An 18,705-nucleotide genomic window follows, 5' to 3' on the forward strand; every position below is an offset into this window, starting at 1 on the left:
TAAAAAGGTCAGTGTGTTCCGAGTCTAGGGTGGCCTTTAGATTGGTGGGAGGTGAGGGTGGTGTAAGTCTTCTGGCTGTAATGGGGACTGGAGGCTTGGCCCGGAATCAATGTTCAACTCCTGTAGGTTTGTAGGTCATATTTACTTACTGGAATTCTTTGCATTTTGGTAGATCACCTGCCTAATGGGCCAATCACAGAGCAGGTTCAACTTGTATGACCACTCAGCTCACTTGCCCCAGGCAATAGGTGCAACCCTTAATGTCAACCCTTTAGTGGGGGAAATGGAAAACTGACAAGACCAGCATCGGAAGACTCAGTTCAGACATACCGTACAACGAGTCCCCCCCCCATTTAAAAACCAGATACTGCAGTACAATATAGAAGTACAGAGTACCAACTACCACATTCAGCACCTCTAGGCCAAGTTTACTGCAGTATCCCATTTTTCATGATACTTGAAAACATACCACACTAAAAAGAGTTTAAGTCCAGACACGCACAGTACAAACACAACCAAGTCCCGACTTTGCAGAAATCATAGACACCATTACAAACTGTGACATTGCTTTTAATATGAACATATACAATATTTCTACATGGATTTGAAAAATCAGACCTGATTTCAGATGTCCAAAAAAAAAGTATTAGCCAGTTATTGAATAAGAAAGTCACCCCCAAAAACAGATCAGGCCCTATTGAACATACACAAAACACAACTCAAATGGTATGTATGTACTTGACTTTTAAATATGACTCTTGGCCAAACAGTAAAAAGAAAACACACAAAAAAAAATCTTCTGCAACTTCAATGTGACCTCCCAGATCCAGACTTTATATTGGGTATGATTATTTAGCATTAGTGAACAAACAGATTTACAAAACAGCCTCGTCTATCTTCATTAGGTGACCTCATGACGCCATCTTATGAACAGCTACAGTGATGGCTCCATGTGATCTCACTAGAATATTCCTGTGTTGGGGGTGGGGGGGAGAAACAATCAATGAAAATGTTTACCATCGTAAAAAGCCTGTGGCCAATCAATTGCTTTTCAAATCAAGGCATGACTAAATAAAATGCAATATTCAAAATCACTAACCAACAACAAAAATACTCAACAGTATGCAAATAAACATCACTATTAAAAGCAGTATAGTATTACTACTGTTCGCATTGTTTTAGAGATGAGGAAACAGTTGCCACAGCAAACATGTCATGTGACCTGCCTATGGTATTGAAAGACCAGAGCCCATATTAAGAGTCTTAAAGTAGGATAGCAGCTCCCACCTGTCCATTAGCGTTGCACGGTACACCGAAACATAGGTACTTTAAAAACTGGAATTTGTTTTACGGTCGGTATTGCTGTTAAATGTCTCTCACGTGATTGAGAGGTTAGTCTGTCAGCACAGCCTCTTTATAGCGTGAAGAGCAAAGTGCCTGCTCCAAGTACTAATTTATTGCTAGAGTTGTTGGCGAAGCATTAGCTCCCCAGTCCACTCCTGCAGCACAGCATCTAACACACTCGAATAAAGCAACATGAAATGTTGAAACTGTTCGCAAAAACTAAATGTCCATACAGGCTAGAACACTTATATAAATGTAAGACAATACCGGTAGCTAAGCTTCCAGCTTTAAAATTGTAGGCTAACTTTCCTTGCTAGCTTACAGTTGAATTCACTACCTAGTAATACTTTGTGATAATATGCAAACCATAACGCATATAATACGCTGATTTCAAACCTGACTGTCACCAAAAACTGCTTCACTTGGTTTTCCTTTGCCTCGTGTCTGGTTTCCACTAGATTCCTTTATTTTTAGCTCTTTTTTTAAATAGCAGAAAACAAAAGTATACATACAGGAAGTATACAAAACGCTAGGGGGGTACAAATGACTGATTATAACAAAGACCTTAAAAGATGCACACACTGATTGGTTTTAACAGCTTTCTTATTAGAAGATCGTAGAACAGTCAAGAATATTAGCAATGATAAAACTATGAATATATTTCCATTAAGAGTTTACATGTTGAGCAGGTATTCCCAAACTGGGGGTACGTGCAATAGCGTATTTTCTTTCTTCACATTTTCAAACAGTACATTTATATTTTCCAGTGGGGGTATACATTTGGGCGAGGTCCCCCCCGACAAGGCAGTTAACCCACTTTTCCTAAGCCGCCATTGTAAATAATAATTTGTTCTTATTAACCGACTTGCCTAGTTAAGTTAAATAAATATGAAGCAGTGCACATACTTATAATATCCACAAGGTGGCAGCACAGTCAATGAACTGGACAAATCTACATATTTGTCACATGCTTTGCAAACAAGTGTAGACTTAAATTTAACTAGGCAAGTCAGTTAAGAACACATTCTTAATTACATTGACAGCCTACCGGGGAACAGTGGGTTAACTGCCTGGTTCAGTGGCAGAACGACAGATTTTTAGATTTATCCAACATCTTACTGGGCCCACCCTACCAAGGGGCTTTCTATTGACATTGCTTCCATTGTTGATGTTGCTTTATCTGATCACTGGATTTTTTTTTACTACCTTGTTGCCAATAGCACAGGGTAATACTGAACACGTTAAGAAACGCCAGCTTACCTCTGAAGTTGCTACAGACCTGAGTATGAACAATACTCCATCACCTATTCTACCTTCCTCTTGTGATGATTTAGTTGATAACTTTAATAGCAAATGAAAGGCAACCATTAATGCCATAGCTCCAGTAAGGTTGAACAAGTCCACATCCAAACAGAGAGGCCCTTTGATGAGTGAGGAAACAAATACATTAAGAGGGAAATTGTAGAAAGGCAGAGCGGAAGTGGAGAAAGTCAAAGTCGCAGGTCCATTATGATATTCTGAGTGAGCAACTTGGCGTATATAACAAGTCAATTAGAAAGATTAGCCTGTCTGGCATATCGAACTTGATCACTAATAATCACAATAATTTGAGTGTGCTTCTCGACCATGGATAGCCAGATAAAATCCTACCACCGCAAACCTATAAGACAACAAACATTAGGCTGGGTATCAGTCAAACAAGACCCGATGAGAAGTTTAATGATGTGTCCTAACCTACCACGCAAAGGCACTATGGATCCCCTCCCGGTTGACACAGACATGCTCAGGAAAGTTATCACAACTTAAGCCTTCAACTGCCTTCTCTATCCGATCCCCACCAACATATTCAAAACAGTTTTTATTTGCAAAACAGAAGAAGCGCAAGCTATTGTTCTTCAGCTTTTAGCAATTGGTCAGCCAATCTCCAACCTTTCACTATATAGCAAAAATTCTGGAGAAATTGTTTGAACCTGAACCAGTTCTCGTAACCACCACAGCAAAAATAAAACGATTTAAAAAAAAAAGAAAAAAAAAATAGTCTTGAGCCAAAGCACAGAGAATCTGGCTGTACATTCACAGGCAATACAGATAAAACACCAGCTAAAAAAAAACCTAGGTGTCATTTTATATCCTGAACTCAAATTTCAAACACCACATTAGGAATGTGACCAAAATAGCTTTTAACTCCCTGAGGAACATTGCCACGGTGCAGCATTAAACTACTGTAATGCCCTCCTGTCTGGTCTACCAAAGAAAGCCATTGGTCAACTGCAAAACACAGAATGCTGCAGCACGGGTACTGACAAAGACCAGACAGAGAGAACACATTACACCGGTTTTAAAGTCTCTGGACTGGCTGCCTGTTAGAAGAATCTTAAATTCAAAACTATTGGTTTTTAAATCAATCCCAGATTGCACTTCCCGATACATGTCAAGACATGCTTTTAAGTTATGTACCCAGTAAGTCCCTCAGGTCCTCTGGCACTGGCCTTTTAACTATCCCAAAGCCCATGCCCAAGAGGCATGGAGAAACAGCCTTTTAACTATCCCAAAGCCCATGCCCAAGAGGTATGGAGAAACAGCCTTTTAACTATCCCAAAGCCCATGCCCAAGAGGTATGGAGAAACAGCCTTTTAACTATCCCAAAGCCCATGCCCAAGAGGTATAGAGAAACAGCCTTTTAACTATCCCAAAGCCCATGCCCAAGAGGTATGGAGAAACAGCCTTTAACTATCCCAAAGCCCATGCCCAAGAGGTATGGAGAAACAGCCTTTAACTATCCCAAAGCCCATGCCCAAGAGGCATGGAGAAACAGCCTTTATCCCAAAGCCCATGCCCATGGAGAAACCCAAATCCCAAAGCCCATGCCCAAGAGGTATGGAGAAACAGCCTTTTAACTATCCCAAAGCCCATGCCCAAGAGGTATGGAGAAACAGCCTTTTAACTATCCCAAAGCCCATGCCCAAGAGGCATGGAGAAACAGCCTTTTAACTATCCCAAAGCCCATGCCCAAGAGGCATGGAGAAACAGCCTTTTAACTATCCCAAAGCCCATGCCCAAGAGGCATGGAGAAACAGCCTTTTAACTATCCCAAAGCCCATGCCCAAGAGGCATGGAGAAACAGCCTTTTAACTATCCCAAAGCCCATGCCCAAGAGGCATGGAGAAACATCCTTTTAACTATCCCAAAGCCCATGCCCAAGAGGTATGGAGAAACAGCCTTTTAACTATCCCAAAGCCCATGCCCAAGAGGCATGGAGAAACAGCCTTTTAACTATCCCAAAGCCCATGCCCAAGAGGCATGGAGAAACAGCCTTTTAACTATCCCAAAGCCCATGCCCAAGAGGTATGGAAAGGCAGCTTTTAATTATTACGCCCCCAGCCTCTTGAATAGCCTGCTAGAGAACATGGTCCAAAACTGTGGACATCTTTAAAGATCCATTTTAAAAACACCTTTTTAGCCATTGTTTGTATTGTTATTATTTTGTTTTTAAATCCTCATGTTTGTTGTGTATTTTTTTTCTCTTTCTTTCTGTGAAGCACATTGCATTCCATGTCTGAAATGTGCTGTATAAAAACTTGATTTGATGCATAGCTGCTAATGTGGCTGTCATCCTGAACTACAAATCCCATGATGATCCTAAAGTGAAATCCCACCCACCCGGGGCACCAAGCGATGCAAAACAAACTTGCCCTAATATTAACTGGATGCGATTCCTCACCCTGAATCTGACTCCAGGCACACTGTGGGACTGTCTGTAGGGTCTCTGGTGAGAGAGGCTGCCTGTCTGGCCAGTACAGATACCACTCCCCCATGCTCATCAGACAGAGAGCCACGACCTGAAATAAACACAAGGAGACAAAGTAGACTCCGATTCAGTCATATGGAATGTCAAAATGTAGGCTGATCTTGTGATAAGTTACCTAGTATCAAAAGTGGACCTGACACAATTGCTAGGCGTCACCAGAGATAACAGGATTTAGCTCTAGCAAGCATACTATTATTTGATGCATTGCATTGTCTAATATTTGTTACCATTGCCATTTCAAGGATATATTTTCTTAGTTTTCAAACATTCAGTTAGTCTTCCGTTGAAGTGTTAAATGTTAGTTACCAGACATAGGCTGAAGAACAGTTTAGCTAGCTAGCAGCATTTCCCCCAATGACGAATGACTAGCTATGGAACCCTGACCTGTTCACCGGATGTGCTACTTAGTACCTTGTCCTGGAAGCCGACTGACACTTACTCCTGAGGTGCTGATGTGTTGCACCCTCTAACCACGGATTATTATTTGATCCTGCTGGTCACCTACGAACGTTTGAACATCTTGAAGAACGATCTGGCCTTAATGGCCATCTACTCTATCGCCATAGCCTGAAAACGATTGGCCACTCCTCGGGGCCTGGTTCCTCTAGGTTGCTTCCTAGGTTCCTGCCTTAATAGGGAGTTTGTCCATAGTCGCTATGGTTCTCTGGGTATCTCTGCATAAGCACAGAGACAACTGCTGATACAGGGCATTGTGAAATAAATGTTATTGATTTGACGACGAATGCGTGTGGTCGTCAGTTAAACATTTTGTCTGCTGAATAATCAGATACATAAAAAGACAGCAACATGAAATGAGGACTTTACCTACAGCCTAGAATATGTCCTTGTTGGTCCGTGCAGAGAACTCCGACAATGGCTGGATTCTTCATGCTATCATATCAAAACAACATTTGAGGAATATTTTCACATAATTAAACGATTTGGTACAATCAAATAATTTTCAATCAAATAATTTTCGATCAAATAATCACGTACGTGTCATCCAGATGTTGCTCGAGAGTCGACTCCATGGTTATGATAGCGTTATCTGCAATTAATAACTGGGACATATACCGATAATTTGTTTGTGATTGTCTGCTTTCTGACTTTTCTCGAGTCAGTCAGCTGATGCGCATTCCTACGGAAACCATCGAAGGCTAAATTACACCAAACGCGATTCCTTTTGATTTTTTTCTGGAATGGAAAGGAGGGTGGAGAAAGAACACAACTTTACAAAATAAGAACAGTTGCTTCTCTCCCAAAAGCAATAGACATACAACAATATACGCTTATTGGTAAGTTACCCCCACTTTACATGAGTGGTTCTCAAACGTCTCCTCAGGACCCTTCTTCTGTAGGTTTTATGGCAGACTACAACCCAAAAAGGTGCGTTACCGCCACCAACTGGACAGGGTTGAGAAAACCAAGGCAAAAAATACAACCCATACGTGGTAGGGAAAACTTAATCCACCCAAAATAAAACAAATAAAAAAAACACATTAACAAAACCAAAACCCTCACTTATTCCTTAAAATCTCCATATCTCCCTTTTCAGGCTCTATGACCTGACAGGGTGGTAATGGCTTGTGACAATACTCCATGCAACTCCTCCACTGAGAAGTTATTTCAGTCCTTGGAACCATTCCGTCACATCAACAATGATATGCATTTTCCTGAACTCCCTCTCCACCATGGCAGTGCCATTAATCCCCATAGCTAGAAAAGGCCATCTACTTAACCTTTAACATATCTGGGTCCTGCTGCTGAACGACAACGCCTGCAGCCTTCAGTGAAGGTCTGTCTGCCATCATGGATTCTTCAGGAGCACCATTCAAAACCTCAACCCTTTTAACAGCCGCTGCATACGAAATGCTCTGGACAGCCCTGTCTTTGGCCATCTCATTCTCTTTCACCCTTGGTCATTCCAAAGATGTGGCTTCATGGTTCCCACCACAAGTGGCAACATGTCACATTTTCATGACTTTTAAAAACACAGGATATTATCTTTTCCACATCTTGGCTTCTCCCTTCTGCAAACACTTAAAACATGTCCAAAAGCTTTACAGTGATCACACTGCATTGGCCTTGGGATACATGCTCTGACTCTGTAGTTTATATAGCCAAACTGCACTTGAGTAGGGAGAGACTCCACTTAAATAAAAAAAAACAGAACAGATACTCTTCACTTTCTCCTCATTGACCATACGATTCATCCGACAAACATCAATCACTCCAGGAATATTTTCCATCTCTGTAACGTAGACTTCCCAAAAGACGCCAGATATTACCCCCTGTAGACGTGCCCTGTTCCGAAGAGACACACAGGACACATCAAACTTTTCAAATCTGGTGAGACGCAACACACACATTTTCTGCTCCTCAGATGAACAAAAAAAAAATCTAAACAAGCCGGCCTCTCGTGATCCTCACAGCCTTCACTTTACCCAAAACTCTCTCCACCAGTTTGGGTATATCAAATAGATTCTTCAAAATTGGTAATCCAATCAGCTGCTCCTCATTAAGAAAATGGATTCCTACGGGATAAGAAGGGGCATTCTCATCCCTGTTTGCTAATTGCTCAGTTTTCTAATTTTTTAGACAATATTCCAATTCTCCTTGATTACCCCGCCATTATATTCACGCTCCACATCAACATCCACTTCCATCATCTTTTTCAATCTCACTCTCCTCAGTCAGGATCCCCCAGCCGTTCCATGTATTTGATATTTTCCAGAGCTAGCACACCTGAGTCAAGCCCTTGAATTGATGAATCGACTGAGCTTGTTCAGTGCTTCAACAAATTTGTGAAAAGTCTGAGGCTCCCCGAGGAGATGTTTGAGAACCAGTGAAGATTGATATCCTTTACCAACTAGGCCTTAAGTGATTGATAAATAAACAAAATGTGCATACATCCCAGAGTGATTCACTCAGTGAAAATGATTCCAAACTCAAATTTGACCCTTTTTATTAAAATAGATGAGCATACTGTGTATATCCCACGCTGAGTTACAGCCTCGCTGACACTGTGCATTTAGCTACAGTAAGCAAAATGAGAAGAGCACCCTGGGACTGCAGTGCCATCAGCCACCCTGATGTTTACATTTTTTTTAACCTTTATTTTACTAGGCAAGTCAGTTAAGAACAAATTTGTATTTTCAATGACAGCCTAGGAACAGTGGGTTAATTGCCTGTTCAAGGGCAGAACAACACATTTTGTACCTTGTCAGCTCAGGAATTTGAACTTGCAACCTTTCAGTTACTAGTCCAATTCTCTAACCACTAGGCTACCCTGCCGTATCGACTTTAGCCTAGGGGAGAGTGGGCTAAGATGAGCAAAATTTTCAGCATCACACCATCAAGGGAAATATAGTATTCTCTCCAAAAAAATATATCTATAAATATTTCAGGATGTTGTGTATCCCTGGAAATAATCAGAATTCATGTAAACATTACAGTTTCGAAAATATAGCTTGTTCAAAAAAAGTTCTCTCTTGGCACAACTTATGGGGAAAGTTGAGCCACGGGACAGGGTAAATTATGCCAACTACACTTTTCTGCACAGAAGGGAATATTACCACTACTTTTTTAAAACCATGTTTCTCTTTATTTCCCCAACACAATTCAACACAATAACAATGGCTTTTTAAAAACGTTTAATCATCGTAAGCACCTTTTAACACAGGTTTAATTAGGTGATAACGCCCGAGAAGCCGGTGTTTGTAGGATATATTGGCACGGGTGTTATTGGGCCAGAGACGAAGTCGAGGGTCGGCAAACTGTGTCAATATATACTCCAAACACCCCGGCTTCAAGGGCATTATCACTTTTATACAATGGGTTACCAACACATTCAAATAATGATTGACATATCTTAATTAAAAATGTTATTTTGATTAATTTATTCATACTATTTCATTCTTATGTAACAGTGTAGACTTTACGTCCGTTACCCTCGCCCCGACCTGGGCGCGAACCAGGGACGCTCTGCACACGTCAACAGTCACCCTTGAAGCATTGTTACCCATCGCTCCACAAAAGCCACGGCCCTTGCAGAGCAAGGGGAACCACTACTTCAAGGTCTCAGAGCAAGTGACGTCACCGATTGAAACGCCACTAGCGCTAACTAGCTAGCCATTTCACATCGGCTACACTTACACAAGATAATATATGGTCCCGACACAAATCTATGTTTGCTACCCAAGCTGTTTGCTACCCGTGCTCTCTCGTCAGGACACTGTTGTTCAGAGGAGCTAGCCAACACCACAGAAAACACAATCACTTCAAACTGGAGCTGGAAAGACTGCAAACTAGCTGCACTTCGTTTCATTTGACCTTTATTCCATTTGACCTTTTTTCATTTGACCTTTATTCCAATAGACATTTCTTTGTATGTATCCATAAAAATGATGCCTGCTGATTCATAATTTCAACTGGCTGAGAAAAGCTGCCTGCTTGTCTGTCTCATCCAGACTCCCGACACGCTCGTTACTATGGGACAGCTAGAGATCGAATTTGAAAATTGAAACAATGGTGCAAATGTTGGAGCAACAGACAGCAAGATTTATACAAATCTCTGCTGTTGAAAACTAAATGTTAGTCTAAAATAAATATGAGATAATGTCCAAATGTTTTTATAGTGGAGATCAAGTTTATAAATTGCGGCTGATGAGACAGCGTATTGCGCAGTCAAATGGAACAGAGCAAACAGGTATTTAACGTAATAGATTTAGTCGGTGGTAACTTGTGGAATAGACAATGGCTGGAATGCGGTTTTAACCAATCAGCATTCAGGACTAGACCCACCTGTTGTATAACACCTAACAAATACTTTGTACTTAAAAAAATATGTTTAACATAGGCCCTATTGCTAACCCATATCCCAGCAATAATGCATTATATTACGCCTGGGAAGAAAACACTTAAATTTGCTCAACTTGCCGTTTGCTCAACCATTGGCTCAACTTAACCCAAGGCAAACATTTTTACTATATTAGCCCACACAGCTACAAGGATACACTTTCATGCTAGGTTTATTACCTTATAATGAACCTTATAGAGACCCCAACTGATGTATAGAACAATCTTAAAAATATCTACTTTGGTTTACATACAATCATGAAACCTCGAACACAAATACATTTGACTTGGCGAAAATACTTTTTGGGGACTTAACTTGCTTACCACTTTTCCCATGTGTTTTCTTTCTTCACAGACTCCATGAAATGATGGCCTCTTCCTAAATATTTGGTCAAATCAAACAAGGGTGGCTCAACATATGCCTTTGGCTCAACTTACCCCACTCTCCCCTACATAACATATTTCATTTACACTTATTTAATGTTTTAAAGTCTTCTCTCGACAAATCAATCTTTCAACATGACATGTGCATAATTATTTAGCCTATGTTTGGTGAGGGTGTAAAAATATCACTTGTGTTTGGCGAGGGTGTAAAAATATCACCTGTGTTTGGCGAGGGTGTAAAAATATCACCTGTGTTTGGGAGTGAGGAAAAATATCACCTATGATAGGCGAGGGAGGAAAAATATCACCTATGTTTGGTGAGGGAGGAAAAATATCACCTATGATAGGCGAGGGAGGAAAAATATAATCTATGTTTGGTGAGGGAGGAAAAATATCATCTATGTTTGGCGAGGGAGGAAAAATATAATCTATGTTTGGTGAGGGAGGAAAAATATCATCTATGTTTGGTGAGGGTGTAAAAATATAATCTATGTTTGGTGAGGGTGTAAAAATATCATCTATGTTTGGTGAGGGTGTAAAAATATCATCTATGTTTGGTGAGGGTGTAAAAATATCATCTATGTTTGGTGAGGGAGGAAAAATATCACCTGTGTTTGGTGAGGGAGGAATTATCTTCAACTGATGCTCGACAGGGCTTTTAGGTACAGGTAACTGCCAAAATAATGGAAACACTTGAGTAAATGAGGAATACAAAGTATATTGAAAGTAGATGCTTCCACACGGGTGTTGTTCCTGAGTTAATTAAGACACTTTATGTCGGTGTTTCCTTTATTTTGGCAGTTATCTTCTATGATAGGATCATATCTGAGCCACCACCAATCTGTGTCCTTATCATGGTGCTATAAAAACACATATTCTATTCAACTCAACAGAAGTGTCTGGTAAATATTTGAAAAGGGATGTTGATTCTTATCTGCAATCTGGACAAAGCCGGCTGGCCAAGCTAGCCAACTGCTGTGACACAGCCTGCTACGTCAACAATGTCTCTCTCTTTGTGTTCACTTACAGTATAAGCTCACACTGAAGAACTCTCATCTCAGGATTCAGGATTCAGCCTCCCTCAGATAATGGGATCTACATGAAATAATATAAATATATTTATATTTATGAAGTCAATATCCATATAGGCTTTGCAAATTGATTCATGCATTCATGAGTAGCCTATAAATACGCAACAGTACTGCTATGCTATCATATCATTCTTCCTGTAAAGATTGCGTCGACGGAGAAGAGCAACATTTCAACCAGGCTTAGGCTCGTTAGTTACTTTTTTTTACGTGTTTATCTTTACTTTTTACAGAAAGTTGTCCAGAAAGATAGGAGACTTTTGAACAAATCTCATCTATAAGACAGAATTGAATTGAAAGAATTGAAAAGCTGCAATATTAACACGAGGGTCCATCAAATGTATTTTCAGTCCCCTCCTATACTACCTGTTCAGCCACTACTGTGTGGCCACGCACATCATCTAGTTTGCTGACACCACAACTGTGGTAGGCTTGATCTCCGACAATGATGAGACAGAGAGGAAAGAGATGATGAGACATGATGAGACAGAGAGGCCTAAAGAGAGGAAAGCATAGACTTAGTAGTGTGGTGCCAGGACAACAACCTCTCCCTCAATGTCAGCAAGATCAATGAGCTGATTGTGGACTATAGGAGAAAGAGGGGATAGCACGCCCCCATCCACATAGACAGGGCTTTAGTGTACCGGGTCGAGAGCTTCAAGTTCTTTGGCATCCACATCACTAAGGACTTAACATGGTCCACACACCCGTGAAGAGGGCACGACAGCGCCTCTTCACCCTCAGAAGGCTGACAAGATTTGGCATGGGTCCTTGGATTCTCCCCCCCCCAAAAAAAATGTATACAGCTGCACCATCGAGAGCATCTTGACTGGCTGCATCATCGCTTGGTATGGAAAAGGCACCGCCCTCGACCACAAAGAGTTAGAGGGTGATGTGGCAGCCCAGTACATCACTGGGGCCGACCTCGCTGCCATCCAGGACCTTTATATCACGCGTGCCGAAAAATTGACAAAGACTCCAGCCACCCAAACCGTAGACTGTTCACTCTGCTACAGTCCGGCAAATGGTACCGGAGCATCGGCTCTCGGACCAACAGGCTCCGAGACAGCTTCTGCCCCCAAGCAATAAGACTTCTAAATAGCAATAAGACTGCTAAATAGTTAATTAAATGATTAACCGGACTATCTGCACTGACCCTATCTTTGCAAAGACTCTATGCACACTCACAAGACTATATATAAACACTATATTCACAGTCATCCACACACACACTACACTCTCACACAAAACACTAGATTTGCACACACATACAAAACAAACACACACACACTTATACACTCATCATACAGTGGGGCAAAAAAGTATTTAGTCAGCCACCAATTGTGCAAGTTCTCCAACTTAAAAAGATAAGAGAGGCCTGTAATTGTAACCATAGGTACACTTCAACTATGACAGACAAAATTTGAAAAAAAATCCAGAAAATCACATTGTAGGATTTTTAATGAATTTATTTTCAAATTATGGTGGAAAATAAGTATTTGGTCAATAACAAAAGTTTATCTCAATACTTTGTTATATACCCTTTGTTGGCAATGACATAGGTCAAACGTTTTCTGTAAGTCTTCACAAGGTTTTCACACACTGTTGCTGGTATTTTGGCCCATTCCTCTATGCAGATCTCCTCTAGAGCAGTGATGTTTTGGGGCTGTTGCTGGGAAACACAGACTTTCAACTCCCTCCAAAGATTTTCTATGGGGTTGAGATCTGGAGACTGGCTAGGCCACTCCAGGACCTTGAAATGCTTCTTACGAAGCCACTCCTTCGTTGCCCGGGCGGTGTGTTTGGAATCATTGTCATGCTGAAAGACCCAGTCACGTTTCATCTTCAATGCCCTTGCTGATGGAAGGAGGTTTTCACTCAACATCTCACGATACATGGCCCCATTCATTCTTTCCTTTACACGGATCAGTCGTCCTGGTCCCTTTGCAGAAAAACAGCCCCAAAGCATGATGTTTCCACCCCCATGCTTCACAGTAGGTATGGTGTTCTTTGGATGCAACTCAGCATTCTTTATCCTTTATCATCTGACCATATGACATTCTCCCAATCTTCTTCTGGATCATCCAAATGCTCTCTAGCAAACTTCAGACGGGCCTGGACATGTACTGGCTTAAGCAGGGGGACACGTCTGGCACTGCAGGATTTGAGTCCCTGGCGGCGTAGTGTGTTACTTATGGTAGACTTGGTTACTTTGGTCCCAGCTCTCTGCAGGTCATTCACTCGGTCCCCCCGTGTGGTTCTGGAATTTTTGCTCACCGTTCTTGTGATCATTTTGACCCCACGGGGTGAGATCTTGCGTGGAGCCCCAGATCGAGGGAGATTATCAGTGGTCTTGTATGTCTTCCATTTCCTAATAATTGCTCCCACAGTTGATTTCTTCAAACCAAGCTGCTTATCTATTGCAGATTCAGTCTTCCCAGCCCGGTGCAGGTCTACAATTTTGTTTCTGGTGTCCTTTGACAGCTCTTTGGTTTTGGCCACAGTGGAGTTTGGAGTGTGACTGTTTGAGGTTGTGGACAGGTGTCTTTTATACTGATAACAAGTTCAAACAGGTGCCATTAATACAGGTAACGAGTGGAGGACAGAGGAGCCTCTTAAAGAAGAAGTTACAGGTCTGTGAGAGCCAAACATCTTTTGCATGTGCTTAGCTCTATTCAGATGATTTTTTTACAAAAACAAAAACTTCTTATCTTTGGCAAGCATACCCACAACATGATGCAGCCACATCATGCTTGAAAATATGAAGAGTGGTACTAAGTAATGTGTTATGTTAGATTTGCCCCAAACATAACGCTTTGTATTGAGGACATAGAGTTCCCCATCCAAAGTGTAATTAATAACTTCACCGTGCTCAAACGGATATTCAATGTCTGTATTATTTTTATTATACATCTACCAATAGGTGCCCTTCTTTGCGAGACATTGGAAAACCTCAATGGTCCTTGCAGTTGGATCTGTGTTTAAAATTCTTATTTAGGCTTGCCAAAACAAAGGGGTTGAAAGCGTATTGACTCAAGACATTTCAGCTTTTCATTTTCAATTAATTTCAAAACATAAAAAAAAAAAAACATAATTCCACTTTGACATCATGGGGTATTGTGTGTAGGTCAGTGACACAAAATCTACATTTAATCCATTTTAAATTCAGGCTGTAACAACAACAAAATGGGGAAAAAAGTGAAGGGGTGTGAAAACTTTCTGACGGCACCGTACCAAGTCACTTTAACATGTATTCATTTACATATCTACCTCAATTACCTATTACCTAATGGGGTGGCAGGGTAGCCTAGTGGTTAGAGCGTTGGACTAGTAACCGGAAGGTTGCAAGTTCAAACCCCTGAGCTGAGAAGGTACAAATCTGTCGTTCTGCCCCTGAACCCATGTTTCCTAGGCAGTCATTGAAAATAAGAATTTGTTCTTAACTGACTAGCCTTGTTAAATAAATAAAATAAAAACCTGGAGCCTCTGTGTACATTGCTCCATTTATGTGTATTTTATTTTATTCCTCTTGTATTCACCGTTTTTCTTTTTATTATGATTTTTTAAACTCTGTATCATTGGATCGTAAGCAAGCATTTTACTTTAACGTCTACACTCGTTGTATTCGGCTCATGTGACACATAATGTGATTTAATGTGTCATTACATTCAGTTGACCCGTATAGTGTACACATCTCCTTCCGATTGATGTATAACTTTAATAAGCAATGATAATATTTTTTTCTCCTGTGTCCTGTGAGAGTACTACTAAACATTAACCCGTAGAAGCCTCATCTTTGAAAATGATAAATTCATCACCAAGTCTTTGTTCATGCATGCCTATCCATTGGTTGGTTGGTTGGTTCTTCACCTTGTTTGTTAGAGATCACCCATTATGTCACGTAGACACATTCTGAGAAAAGTCACCGTTACCCAAGTTGAACCAGATGCTTTCAGGCAAGACAGATGTCAACGTGCAGGGAAACAGACTGATGATTAGCGGCTGGAGTGAATGGTGATTGAAAAAAAGTACAACACATGATAGTACACTTTGACCTCCAGCAGACATGTCACACGCTCCCCCATCAGATATCAGTTATGTTGGATGGTCAGATAGCTGGTGTGTCCATCCACTCAAGATTGAAAGAAAATGTAGGACTTGAAGCTAAAACACTTATAACATGGGATGAGTCACTGGAGTTCAGTCAGGACATGAGTATATCCCGACTCCGCACATAAAGTCTCATAACAATGGTGAACAGTTTTCCTATCTACAAGTTTCATCTAACTATTCCCTATCTCCCAAATGCATGTGTTTGGCCTATAGTGTATAGCCTACAGCAGTCTATAGTGTATAGCCTACAGCAGTATATACTGTGTAGGCTGCAGTAGTCTATAGTGTATAGCCTACAGCAGTATATACTGTGTAGGCTGCAGCAGTCTATAGTGTATAGCCTACAGCAGTCTATAGTGTATAGCCTACAGCAGTCTATAGTGTATAGCCTACAGCAGTATATACTGTGTAGGCTGCAGCAGTCTATAGTGTATAGCAGTGAAGGCTCTTCAGAGGAAGAGGGGGAGGACCATCCACCTCCGTGAATTTCATAAAAATAAAAATAGTGAAACATTAAAGTTATCCTTTTTAGATAAAACTATGCTTAATATTTACACATCACCAAATAATGTATTAAAACACACTGTTTTGCAATGAAGGTCTACAGTAGCTTCAACAGCAGTCTGTAGGGTAGTACCATTGTGGCTCATGGTTCTCACCCCCTTCCATAGACTTCCATAGTAGTTATGATATGAAGTCCTCCAACCTATCAGAGCTCTTGCAGCATGAACTGACATGTTGTCCACCCAATCAAAGGATCAGAGAATGAGTCTAGTACTGAAAGCATAAGCTACAGCAAGCTAGCAGTGCATACATGTATTTTTAATTTTTTAATTTTTAAACATTTTTATTTAACTAGGCAAGTCAGTTAAGAACAAATTCTTATTTAAAATGACATCCTACTGTAGTAATTAAAATGTGGTGAGTAGTTGCCTCAAGAGAGAGAATGACAATTAGTCGAACATTTTATATCAAATTAATTTCTTCCAAAATTAAGGAGAAGAGAAGGTGAGAGGGAGAACTAGCTATATTTTGTAGTACTGTATATAGTTGAAGTCGGAAGTTTACATGCACCTTAGCCAAATACATTTAAACTCAGTTTTTCACAATTCCTGACATTTAATCAGAGTAAAATTTCCCTGTCTTAAGTCAGTTAGGATCACCACTTTATTTTAAGAATGTGAAATGTCAGAATAATTTTAGAGAGAATTTATTTCATATTTTATTTCTTTCATCACATTCCCAGTGGGACAGACGTTTACACACACTCAATTAGTATTTGGTAGCATTGGCTTTAAATTGTTTAACTTGGGTCAAACGTTTCGGGTAGCCTTCTACAAGCTTCCAACAATAAATTGGGGGAATTTTTGTCCCATTCCTCCTGACAGAGCTGGTGTAACTGTGTGATCACACTCTCCGTTAGCTGATGTGAGCAAGACCTTTAATTAAACAGGTCAAGATTCACAAGGCTGCGGGGCCAGATAGATTACCAGGACATGTAGTCAGCGCATGCGCCGACCAACTGGCAAGTGTATTCACTGACATTTTGAACCTCTGTAATACCTACATGTTTCAAGCAGACCACCATTGTCCATGTGGCCAAGAAAGCAAAGTTGTAAAAAATGATTTAACCTTTATTTAACTAAGCAGGCCAGTTAAGAACAAATTCCTATTTACAATGACGGCCTACCCCAGCCAAACCCTAACCCAGACGCCGCTGGGCCAATTGTGCGCTGCCCTATGGTACTCCCAATCACGTCCGGGTGTGATACAGCCTGGAACCGAACCAGGGTCTGTAGTGACGCCTCTAGCACTGGGATGCAGTGCCTTAGACTGCTGTGCCACTCGGGTAACCTGCCTAAATGTCTACTGCCCTGTAGCACTCATGTCGGTAGCCATGAAGTGCTTTGAAAGGCTGGTCATGGTTCACATCAACATCATCATCCCGGAAACCCTACACCCACTCCAATTCGCATACTGACCCAACAGATCCACAGATGACGCAATCTCAATCACACTCCACACTGCCCTTTCCCACCTGAACAAAATAAACACCTATGTGAGAATGCTGTTCATTGAATACAGCATAGTGTTCAACAACATAATGCCCACAATGCTCATTATTAAGCTACGGACCCTGGGACTAAACACCTCCCTCTGCAACTGAATCCTGGACAACACATCTGCCTCACTGATCCTCAACACGGGGGCCCCTCAGGGGTGGGTGCAAGCTTAGTCCCCTCCTGTACTCCCTGTTCATCCATGACTGCACGGCCAAGCACGACTCCATCATCATTAAGTTTGCTGACGGCACAACGATGGTAGGCCTGATCCCCGACAACGATGAGGTAGCCTATAGGGAGGTGAGGGACCTGGCAGTGTGGTGCCAGGACAACAATCTTTCCCTCAATGTGAGCAAGACAAAGGAGATGATCATGGACTACAGGAAAAGGAGGGCTGTAGTGGAGCGGGTCGCGAGTTTCAAGTTTCTTGGTGTCGTCATCACTCACAAACTATCATGGTCCAAACACACCAAGAAAGTTGTGAACGGGACACAACAATGCCTTTACCCCCTCAGGAGACTGAAAAAATTTGGCATGGGTCCCCAAGTTTTACAGCTGCACCATTGAGAGCATCTTGACCAGTTGCATCACCCCCTGGGTATGGCAACTGCTCGGCATCCGACCGTAAGGCACTACAGAGGGTAGTGCATATGGCCCAGTATATAACTGGGGCCAAGCTTCCTGCCATCCAGGACCTTTAAACTAGGCGGTGTCCGATGAAGGCCCCAAAAAAATGTCAGACTCCAGTCACCCATGTCATAGACTGTTCTCTCTGCTACCGCACGGCAAGCGGTACCGGAGCACCAAGTCTAGGTCCACGAGGCTTCTGAACAGGTTCTACCCCTAAGCCATAAGACTGCTGAACAACTAATCAAATGACCACCCAGACTATTTGCATTGACCCCCTGTTATGGGATTTTTATGAATAATGACTAAATGATGTGTACATTTAACGTAGAACTATAACATTTAACGTAGAACTAATAGGTCCTTCTGTGGCTCAGTTGGTAGAGCATGGCGCTTGTAACGCCAGGGTAGTGGGTTCGAT

At 41.4% G+C, this 18,705-nt stretch overlaps 1 protein-coding gene across 1 annotated transcript; it reads right to left on the reverse strand.

The window, feature by feature from the left end:
• Window positions 1–554: 554 nt before the first annotated feature.
• Window positions 555–6,482, reverse strand: LOC118359529 (ragulator complex protein LAMTOR5-like). Its single transcript, XM_052481477.1, has 5 exons — window positions 6,468–6,482; window positions 6,149–6,346; window positions 5,982–6,043; window positions 5,066–5,183; window positions 555–972 (listed from the first exon to the last, which is right to left on the reverse strand). The coding sequence occupies exons 2-5, from the start codon at window positions 6,220–6,222 to the stop codon at window positions 912–914; spliced, it is 315 nt and encodes a 104-aa protein (XP_052337437.1). The 5' UTR covers window positions 6,223–6,346; window positions 6,468–6,482; the 3' UTR covers window positions 555–911.
• Window positions 6,483–18,705: the final 12,223 nt, after the last annotated feature.

This window comes from Oncorhynchus keta, chromosome 27 (genome assembly GCF_023373465.1).
Source record: "Oncorhynchus keta strain PuntledgeMale-10-30-2019 chromosome 27, Oket_V2, whole genome shotgun sequence".
Lineage (NCBI taxonomy): Eukaryota > Metazoa > Chordata > Actinopteri > Salmoniformes > Salmonidae > Oncorhynchus > Oncorhynchus keta.